The following is an 11,552-nucleotide window of genomic DNA, read 5'->3' on the forward strand; positions in this document are numbered from 1 at the left end:
TATAGCTTAAAAAGTGCATTCCTCATGATAGCCTTGTAAGGCAGATAGTACAAGTATTTCTATTTTCCAAGAAAGGAAAGTAAGGTAGACAGAGGAAGTAACTTGTCATGCCATGAGTTAGCAACCAAGCTAACACTCAGACCCAGGTGTCCTGCTTCCTAATCCAGGTTTTTTCTGTACAAATCAAGAGCCTGGAGGCCATTGCTGGGACTCTTGGTTTTCCTTTGGATTAATCCTTCAAGAGGGACAGAGGGCAAAGGACAATCAGAATGGTCCAGATGTTGCTAGGATGGTCACCTGATATCCTTCCTGGAACATTTCTTTGCAAGGGGGGGAAGTGGGGAGATGGCCTGAGCATGACTGCCTGGTCAGTGGAAAAAGAAAGGGCCATGAACCCACCATGACTTCAGAGTGAAGAGTGATTTAGATAGAATGAGAGCCTTGGTCAACTGATGCCCCACGGACAGCCTTGTCCCAACTATAAAAATGACTCACTGGGTGAGCAGTGGTATGCATGGAAGGCCAGTGGTGGGAGTTCTGGTCCTAGCTCTGCTTCTCATTCACTGAATGGCCCTGGACAAATTACTTTTCCTCTCTGGACTCTAGCGTCATTTTTCTGGAAAATGAAGGGATAAGGGGCTGAACAAGATGATCTCTAAGGCTCCAAGGGTATGTGATTCTAAGATGTGAACCCAGTTTTCATATTGTTGTTGTTTTTCGTCCTTTATTCTCTAAAAGGACCAATGAAATCACGAGGGTGATGTCTTGATTTGCATGTGAATTGGATTTCAGTGAGTCAGAGCTGCACAAAGTCATCAGCCTCACTCTCTCCTTCAGAGTCATCAGAGTCCAGTGGCAAAGTCAGGATGACTGGCGATAGCCCAGGATGCAGCGCGTGACCTTGGCCTTTTTAAACTAAGGTCTTTCCCCAGTCTCAGTTTGTCTGAGGCAACACCCATTCAGTGAATAAGGGCTAGGTAAGGATTGAGACAAAAGATGGCCTCGTTTGCCATCAAAAAAAAGAATCAATCTGGGAGGGGCAGTACCTCAGAGTTTCTAGCCAGAGCAAGGCTGTCCCAGGGAAGATAGATTAGACTTGTAAAGTTTGGCTCCACAGGAGAAAAGCAGGAGCAATGTGGAGGAAGTTCAGGGAAGCCAATTTCAGCTCAATATAATAGAAAGAACTTCCTGTCTCTGCAAGTGGTCTGGTCATGGAATGGAATGCCTCAACAAGTAGTGAGTTTCCCAGCACTGAGAGTCTTCAAGCAGAAGCTGGAAAACAGGTTATAAAGGATGTGGCAGAGGGGATTCCTGTTCAGAGAGGTGTTGGACAAGATGCTTTCTGAGTTCCTTTCCAATCTTGAGGTTCCACAGCAACAGTGACGTCAGCATAGACTTACTACCAAGAGTGCTGCTGCCCCTCTCCCAGCTCATCAGGCTAATTTATCAGGCCCAGCAGAATACGACAGAGATTCATCGATTCGCAGAATGATGAAATGTCTGTTAGTTCCAGATGTATTATGTAAGTTATTCGTTGATTTGTCAGGTTCTCTGAGAACACAGGATCAGAGATTTAGGGCTGGAAGGGACCTTATACAGAAGAGGCTTTAGAATACAGGGCATAAGGTGTTACAGAGCTAGAAAGGACCTTAGAATATTTGTCAAGCACATATTAAAATGAATTAACAAATATTTGATAAAGAGAATGTAGCATGTCAGGGGAAGGGAACTTAGAAGAACATCAGAGACGAATGGGACCATGGTACACAGAAAGACAGGGCCCCTGCGTTCAAGTCCACCTCGGATGCTTACTAGTTGTATGACTAAGGGTAAGTCACAAGATCATAGATTCAGAGCCGGAAAGCACCTTAGAGACCCTTAAGTCTAACCCCATATTTTTATAGATGAGGAAAATGAAACACATAGAGATAAGTGATTTGATCAACCTAGTATTTGAGGTGGGATTTGGGAGTTGAACCCAAGGTCTTCTTGACCGCAAGTCCAGTGCCCTATTATGCCATGCTGCCTTCAGACAAGCCATTTAATGTTTCTGAACCTCAGTTTCCTCATCTGTAAAACAGAGACAATAATAACTATAATACCTACCTAACAGGGTAGTTGTGAGGATCAGTGAGGTGATGTGTGTAAAGCATTTAGTAAACCTTATAAAGCTATATAAATCTCTTCTCCTCCTCCTTCTCCTCCTCTTCCTTTTCTTCCTCCTTATTCTTATTCTTATCATTCAGTGCTCATCATTCAAGAGATTCTTATTATACTCTAGTGCTCACCTTTCAAGAGACTCAGTATCTTTCTGGATATTATTATTTTATATTATGCAAATTATTTCACAGGTAAATAAAATGATTGCTTTTTAACTTGATCAAAAGTATTAGACTATAAGATTGTTGTGTGTGGTTTCACTGAAGAAATCAAATTCAGGACAATTCTAATAATAGATCAGGATAGCTATCATTTACATAGGTTTTTAGGTTTGCAAAGTGCTTTAAAAATATTATCTCATTTTATCCTTACAACAATCCTGGGAGGTAGTTGTTACTATAACCCCCATTTCACAGATGATGAAACTGAAGTAGAAAGAGGTTAAGTGACTTGACCAACATCACACAGTAAGTGTCTGAGGCCAGATTTGAACTTAGGTTTTCCGGACTTTAAGCCCTGTGCTATATCCGCTGCATCACCAGCTGCCTAGATGACAGCAATGATGTGTGCCTTCTCATCCAATTTCTACATGATTTTGATTTCTTCCATTAGGTCTCTATATCTTGAATGCTTTTCATTCCATGTAGTTTGGAGACAATGTGCATTCATCATGGTGACATCAATTAAAATGCTCTTAAATTTTTATGGATCGATGTTATATTCAGGCAATTATCAGCAATAGTTATGTCTATAATAACACTTAGTTTCCAGTCCAGTTTATTTGTTGAATTTTCAAAGATATTTTGGGATCTGCATATGTAGCATAGGGATTTATGTATCTGATAGTTTGTGAAAGATAAAAAGCTTCTGCTGGCTGCCTGACTGGGTCTTTCTAGTTACTTGGTGGGCATTAATTTTTTTTATAGCATGCAGTGACAAGTTGCACAGTTTTTCTCTTTCCTTGCGTAATCCGCACCAATAAATAAGTCTGGGCTTCTTAATGATAACATTTCTGCAATCTCTGATGGCAATGACCAGATCCTTAATCACTATCATAAACTCCTTCCTTTCTATAAACAAGTCTGCATGATTCAGCCATTCATTCGAGGCCTCTTTGTCCATTTAAGGTGGATGCTGCCCAAAGAGGGCCTTTGAGTCCACTCTTGGATGTTGGCCACTTAATAAGCTCCATCCAGTGGTAGATCACTTCGGGTTCCATTCAACAAATTCAATGGTTTGTACCGATGGTTCACCTTTACAATTACTTGATGAAATGTCTGTTAGTTCAAGAAGTATTACATAAGTTGATTTGTCAGGTTCTCTGAGAACACAGGATCAGAGATTTAGGGCTGGAAGCGACCTTAGAGACCACTGAGTCAAACTTCCTCATTTTACACATGAGGAAATTGATTCACAGAGTCGCTAAGTGACTTGGCCAGGATCACACAGCTAGTAAGTTTCTGAGGCTGGATTTGACCCTGGGTCCTCCCGACTCCAAGTCCAAGTATTTCTGCTATACTATCAATTCTCTTCCTCCTTTTGGATGGAGAAGTGTTTATCTTTCTATAGCTGCCTTGGGGATAGTGTTTCATTAATATTGTTGGTTTTTTGTCAATATTGTTAATAAATGTCAGAGTTGGAAGGATTTTCAAACACAAGTAGAGGCCTTGGAAAAGAGAATACCTGGAAGGGATGCAGAGATAGATCACCTAATTCACACCTGGTCCCATTTTACAGAGGACTGAGACCCCAAGAGGGAAAGTGACTTGTGTAAGTCACACAGATAATACACAAGTGGCAAAGCCGGGACAAAGGCATGGGCACCCTGACTTCTAGTCTAGAGCTTTTCCCATGCCACCACACTGTTTCTCATTCCCAGAAGCCACTGCTTTAAAAGAAATTAGGCAGCGATGTCCATGAAAAATGTTAGGAGTCTGTGGGAAAAAAAGACAACAGGGAATTAAGGAGGTTTCCTCTGGACAGAAAGTGGAGAGGTGGATTTGATAAGGGCCATCCCAGGTGTGAAAGTTCATTCCATCTGGAAGAAGAAAATGAAGTAGTTTCTGGTTTCTATCCCTCACAGAACAACAACAACAACGTCACATTTCTGTATCTTTTTGAAGCTTACAAAGTGCTCTACTCACCACAGCCATTTAAAGTAAACAGTACAAGTATAATTATTCCCTTTTTGTTTGGAGGCAATCGGGGTAAGTGACTTGATTTGAACTCAGCTCCTCCTGACTCTAGGGCTGGTGCTCTAGCCACTGTGCCCCCCAGCTGCCCCTAATTGTTCCCATTTTGTAGATGAGAGACCTGAGCATTAAAGAGATTAAATAACTTTTCCATGGTAACAAGAATACTTAGAGTCAGAAACTGAGCCCAGTTCCCTCACTCCAGGACCAGCAATTCTCCTATCAGATCACCCTGGTAACAGGAGGGACCACAGACAGAGACCATTAGCTCAAGTGCAAATCCCGTCTGGAGAAGACCATCTTCTTGTCTTCCAGCAGCCAGTTGAATCCACATCTGTCCCCAAAAGGGAGGTCATAGGATCACAGGGTCATTGATACAGAGGTGGAAGGGACGGTTGTCTTGTCTCATTCCACAGCACAGCAGAAAAAGCCAGATGAGAGATCTGAGTTCTAAGTCCTATAATTTGACTTGTGTAACCTTGGATAATTGATTTCCTCCTCTTGACAGTTTTCCCAATCCATAAAATGAAGGGGGTGCACTAAATGATCTCTTAGGTCTAAATTCTATGCCCTTGTGATCCCCCCAAATTCCACAAACATGCATTGTGCCCACCGTTTGTCAAGGACTGTGGTAGGTACAAATTGGCACAGAAGGAATGCAGAGGCAGTGTGGTACACTGGAAGGAGCATTAGATCTTTTGTCAGAGACCCAGGGTTCATGAGCCGTATCTCTGGCTGCCCCTGTGACCTTAGGTGTGTGGAACCGTGGATACAGTGGGGTGGGGAAGATTTGGGATCAAATGCCACCTCAGATAACTTGCTAGCTACATGACCCTAGGCAAGTCACTTACCATTTTCTGTTTCATTTTCTTCATCTATAGAATAATGGGGTTGGACTCAATGGCCTGTAAGCAACTTTCCGGATTTAAGTTCTATGATCTGGTGATTTCTGGCTTCTGGTCCCCAACCTGACTAGGAATGAGGACACCTTGGTGTTTATTCTGGGCTTGCCAAACAATCCACTCATGTGACCTTAGGCAAGTCACTTCCCTTTCCTAGGACTCATTTCCCCCTCAGCAAAAAGGGCATGATTCTTTTTCTTTCCTACCCCACAGGGCTGTGGTGGGATGTGATGAGATTCGGAAACCCTCTGGAGTATTTCAAGTCGGCCGACACGGGAGGGACCACTCCAGCCACCGCTAAATCCCCTTTCCCAGATGCTATTCCCTTGTGACAATGTTGGCTCTGCCCCAGGGCTTGGGGGGAAACCCCAGCTGGGGCTCTTCCAGTCCCCTCAATTAGCCTTCAAACAATCAGGTTCGAAAGCAAACAAGACCCCATTTTACACCCAGGCCCGACTTCCCATCCCTGGGAAGCCCCAGCATATTTCAAGGGAAATGGATCCATCTGCTTCTCATTAACTCACACTTAAGTCATCAAAATGTTGTTTTGTAAGAGACACTTGAGTTCCAAGCAGCCTTTCTCAAGTCTTTTTGTCTTCGAAACAGAAAATTGCATTTTGCCAGCTACTAATGACTCCTGAGCCGAGGAGTCTCACGTCTGATCCGGGACCAGAGACCCAGGAGGCTTCTACGGGTATGGGCCTGGCGTCATTCTAGTCTCTTGCATAAGGCACACACAAGTCATTTCTTCCGAATACAGGTTGGTTTCTGACCAGACCGAACCACAGTGACATTTGGGGACTAATGCCTATGTGATGAAGAGAAGAGGTGGGAGGAGAGAGTGGAAAAAGCCCTGAATTCAAAGTCAGGAGACTTGTATTCAAGTTCTAATGTTACTACTAACTTATCTACATGAACTTCAGCTAGTGACTCAACCTCTGTGTGCCACAATTTCCCCACTGTGACAAAAAGGGGGCTAGGGTTAGATATAGTGACATAGTGTAGGAGAAAAGGCACTGAGTTTGGGGTCAGAGGGTCTGGATTTATAATCCCAACTCTGCTTTTCTGGGTGTCCATTTCTTCAGCTATTAAATGAGAAGGGTGAGCTAGATGACAACTAAGAATTCTCATGGCCCTAAAGTCCTGTGATCTGAAGGTCTCTTCTAGCTCTGACGTTCCATCAGATGATCGGGCCATAAAACTTAGGGTAAGTAACATTCCTAATGAATTCCCTCCTCAACAAAATCCTTTTGTTAGAGATAGGTAGGTAGTGCAGTGGATAGAGAGCTTGCTGGACCTCTAGTTGGGAAGCTCAAATCTGGCCTCAGACACTAGCTTAACCTCTGCGTGCCTCAGTTTTCCATTTCTGTATAATGGGATAATAATAGTACCTACTCCTTAGGGTTATTGTGAGGATAAAATGAGAACACATTTGTAAAAGTGCTTAGCACAGTTCCTGGCACATAGTAGATGCTTTAAAATGCTTGTTTTCTTCCTTCTTTCCTTAGGATTAGTGGAATCTGGGTACTTTGTGTGTTTGTGCGTATGTGTGTGGGGGGAAGGTTCTTGAAACATTCTTGGGGACAATATGCCAGTCAAATGAGGGACAGTTTAACTCTCCCAAAGGATGAGACAAGAAATATTGACCGTGCCATAATCCCCAGACAACTCTAAGGGAAGTGGAATTAGAATTCTTTAACTCTTATTGATATATTTCAGAGATAGAAGAAATCTTACAACATGGGACATCTGAGCTGAAAAGAATCTTAGAGATAATCCAGTGTATCCTCTTCATTTTATAGGTGAGAAAATGGAGGTCAAGAGGGAAAATGACTTGTTCAAGATTACACAAATCAGTGACAGAGACAGAACAAAAACGCAATCTCCTGTCTCTCAGTCCCTGGCTCTTTCTCCTGGGCCATGCAAAGTTTTCAGTTGTAACACCAGCCTAATTTGCCATTATTTGTAATACCCTTGCCTTCTCTAGGCTGCCTATTCTACACGATAGATAGATAGATACATAGATAGATAGATAGATAGAGAGAGAGAGAGAGAGAGAGAGAGAGAGATACAGATAGATAGATAGAGACAGAGATAGATAGATATAGATAGATACAGATAGATAGATACAGATAGATATAGAGATAGATACAGATATAGATAGATAGAGATAGAGATAGATAGATATAGATATAGATAGATACAGATAGATAGATACAGATAGATATAGAGATAGATACAGATATAGATAGATAGAGATAGAGATAGATAGATATAGATATAGATAGATACAGATAGATAGATACAGATAGATATAGAGATAGATACAGATATAGATAGAGATAGATAGATAGATAGATAGATAGATAGATAGATAGATAGATTGATTTAGGCCCATTTGGTTCCAACCCACAACCCTCATCTCCTGTTCAAAACACACCCTTCGCTGCAAACAGACAGCTCGCCTAACAGTCTTTCCCGTGTACGATACCAAACTGACGGCTTCTCTGTCATTGGAATAATTCAATTCCATTACCTCCCTTGCAGGACTATATGAGGAAACCAATCAGTCAACAATTAGACACTTGCTGTTTACCAGGCACTGTGCTAGGCAGGGGATACCAGAACAAAGGATGAGGTAATCCCTAGTGCTTCATACAACTAAAAGTGCAAAGAAATGTGGGTTGTTATTGTCATTCCAGTCCACCTTGATCTCTCTCTCTTCTTCTCTCCCATCCTGTTCCGTCACTCTGATGATGATAAGAACTGCCGTTTCTATAGCACACTAAGGCCTATAGATTCCATTTTCTCACAACAGTCTTGCACAATGGGTAGGACAAGTCTTATTTTACAAAGAGTAAATTGGACTTGAAGAAGAATGGTGACTTGCCCAAGGTCACACTGCTGGTAAGTGTCAGAACCAGTATATGAATCCAAGTCTTCTGACTCCAAGTCCAAGGCTATGGCTCAGCTATAGCATAAAACAGTGGAAAAGAGCAAGATTGGGTTTGGAGTCAAATCACATTCACAGACCTGGGTTCAGAGCTCCTGTCCATCAATAGAGCTGATGGCTTCTGAAGTCCCTTGCAGTTCTAATCCATGATCTGAGGATCACACTGCCTCTCAAGGCACAGCTCACGCCTCATCTCCAGGAAGTTTTCCCTGACCACCCTCTTCCCCAGTGACCACTCTCTCTACTCAGTTTCTATGGCCCTGCAAAGTCTACAAGATTAGTCAACAACGAGCATTTGCTAAGGACCTACTATGTACCAGGAACTGTTGGACATGGCTCATACATGTCTTTGGATGGTTTCTGACTATTTTTGGAGCATTAGTGTTATCTTTACAAGTAAAGTGTGGGTTTCATGAGAGTGGGGATCATATATGCTTTGTCTTATCCATCAGATAAAGTCATGAGAAAGACAACTCCCGTGATACTTTGTGTATAACATGTGCTTAGTCATTATTAATAATTGTTCTCATTTCCATAAGTACTTTTAAAATTCCAGATCAATTTCCTCACATCAACCCTGTGAGGGAGACAATACCAGGATTGTTACCTTCCACCCCCATTGTAGAGACGAAGAAACTGAGGCTCAGAGGTTTGAAGGCCTCGTGGAAAGAGTGCTGAATCTGGAATCAGGAAAACCTGGGTTCAAATCCTATCCCTTCTACTTATCACCTGCATGACTTTGGGCAAGTCATTTAACCTCAATGGGGCTCCTCCATAAAATGAAAATGTTGAAGTAGTTGATCTCTGAAGCCCTTTCTAGTATCAAATCTCTGGCCCTCTGACTTCACCAGAGTCACCCAATGACAGGATAGCAGACAGATGATTGAATCTAGGTCTAGCATTGTAAATGATCTTGACTCTAAGTGCCAACACACTTTATTTTACACCATGAGGCTATATTATAATACATTAATTAATCTTCCACCCCTATGTGACAGGCGCTCCTGACGCAGCAGCTTCACAATCCTTTGATCCGTTTGCTTGAAATAAGGCTGCCACATTATACATAATGGCATCTTATATATGTATCCAACCTTCCACACCCAATTCTAATTAAGGTCAGACACACCAAGTATTTTCTCCTGTCCCACGCACCTTGGCAACTCTATCCCCCTGCAGATCACAGATGCTCAGAGAGAAAATGCAAGAAAGGAGCCACCTTCCTCATTTCTTTTGACAGTCATCCTCGAAGCAGTAATCTATGCCCCAGTTACCTCTCCTCAGTTCAGCCCAGCCAACAGAAGTAACAAGTGCGCTGAACACGGACTCAGAAAACCCAGGCTCCAGACCTGGCTCCACTATTTCATGGACATAAAAGTGATCTTAGCCAATTCCCCTCTTTAGGCATCATTTTTTTTTCTTCTCCAAAATGGTAACAATTTTCCTGTCTTGCTTATCTCAGGAGAAGTAAAGAGAATGATGAATTTAAGAATATTTTATAACTAGAAAATGCTATACAAATGCAAAGTTATTACTGACCACTGACCTCCAACTCATCTGCAATATTTAGAATCCACATTTACAGGACATGGATGTCAGAGTTTGAAGGGCCCTTAGAACATAAATATTAGTGTCATAAGGAACCTTAGAACACAGAATGTTAGAGCTGGAAGGGCCCTTAGAACATAGTGTCATAAGGCACCTTAGAACACAGATTGTTAGAGATGGAAGGGACCTTAGAACATAGTGTCATAAGGAACCTTAGAACACAGAATGTTAGAGCTGGAAGGGCCCTTAGAACATAGTGTCATAAGGAACCTTAGAACACAGATTGTTAGAGATGGAAGGGACCTTAGAACACAGTATCATAAGGAACCTTAGAACATAGAATGTTAGAGCTGGAAGGGACCTTAGAACATAGTGTCATAAGGATCTTTAGAACACAGAATGTAAGAGCTGGAAGGGGACCTAAAGATCTGGCTTAGTACAACTCCCTCCTTTTCCATATGGGAAAATTGAGGCCCAGAGAGGGGGAAGCACTCACCCAAGATCACTCAGGGAATTAACAGCTAACCTGGTATGAGAGCCTAGGCCCCTAACTCCCAACTTAGGACTTGCTCTCCCTTGAGCTACCCGGCTTTTCTCTTCCTTACTCTGGATGCTGGGGACCGGCTCCCTTGACCCTGGCCCTGCTTATGGCAGACAGTCTTCAGCAAATTTGTGTTCCATGGTTCCCTGATGGGCTGGGGGAAGGAATGGGGAAGGTCGAGGTGAGGGAAGGAGTAAGGATGTGAAAAGAGAGAACAGGTCTTGGATCCCCTTCCCAGTTGTCCCCGAGACCGGGGACCATACCTTGTTTCTTGCTGTGGTTTAGGGCGAACATTTCCACAGCGTCCCCGAATAGCAGCAGTGTGAGCAGGATCCAGGGCATCTGGACAGCAATCGTGGTGGGCAGGGGAAGAGTCAGATCATCCAGTCGGCGGGTGGAGGGGGTGGGAGGCTCTTGCCAGATGCTGACAAAGGGCCAGAGGGAGGGAGAAGTGGCAGTAGAAAAGGGGGCTCTAATGTGAGGGGCTCACCAAGGGGGCTCTCAGCATGCCCTCAGCACCAGAGGGCTAGTCTGACTCTGGAGGGGACTCTGAAGGGACTCAGAGCTCAAGGTGACATGGAGGGTGGGGTAGCCACAGGCAGCTGGTTATCAAGCACCTCTGAGAGGCATGGCCTGGAGGGCCGTAGAAAGGCTATGGTCAGCCTGTTCTCCACATCCCCTGGCTTTATAAGCCAAGCCTTCCTCCAGTCCACTTCCCAAGGGGAGAAGCTGAGCCACCCACCCGGCTCCCAGCCACCCCTCAGGAGGGCAAACCTGGGACCAGACTGGCTGCTGTTGGCTGCTCTTCAGTCAGGCTTGGCCTGAGACCCCCGTCCTGCTGCCTGCCCGCCTGAGGCGGGAGCCAGGTTAACAGTAGGAGTGTAAGGAGACCACTGAACTCAAATGATGGGGTGGAGTCAAGGAATTGGGGATTTAACTCTCTCTCAACTGAATTAGAAGAGTCTCCTCCCCAGCTCCCGTGCCTTGGCCCCAGAGCAGTTTGTGTCTGTTAGTCACAGTCTAGCTGTAAGTGCTCCCTCCCTCCCCTCCCTCCCTCCCTCTCTCTCAATTTCTCTCTCTCTCTCTCTCTCAATATCTCTGTCTCTTTGTGTCTGCATCTGTCTCTATCTCTCTGCCCCTTCTGTCTCTCTTCTATCTCTCTCTGTCTCTCTCTTCTATCTCTGATTCTGTCTCTTCTCTCTCTTTCTGTCTCTCTCTCTTCTCTCTTTCCTTTCTCTCTTCTGTCTCTCTTCTCT

General features: G+C 43.7%; 1 protein-coding gene across 1 annotated transcript in view; it reads right to left on the reverse strand.

Annotated features, from left to right (window-relative positions):
• The window catches only part of RSPO4 (R-spondin 4), a 30,161-nt gene extending 19,523 nt beyond the window's left edge, over window positions 1-10,638 (reverse strand). Inside the window, exon 1 of the mRNA XM_036749791.1 lies at window positions 10,560-10,638. Coding sequence (XP_036605686.1) covers window positions 10,560-10,638 — 79 coding nt within the window. The remainder of the gene's footprint in view (window positions 1-10,559) is intronic.
• Window positions 10,639-11,552: the final 914 nt, after the last annotated feature.

The sequence above is a fragment of the Trichosurus vulpecula genome, chromosome 3 (genome assembly GCF_011100635.1).
Source record: "Trichosurus vulpecula isolate mTriVul1 chromosome 3, mTriVul1.pri, whole genome shotgun sequence".
Classification (NCBI taxonomy): domain Eukaryota; kingdom Metazoa; phylum Chordata; class Mammalia; order Diprotodontia; family Phalangeridae; genus Trichosurus; species Trichosurus vulpecula.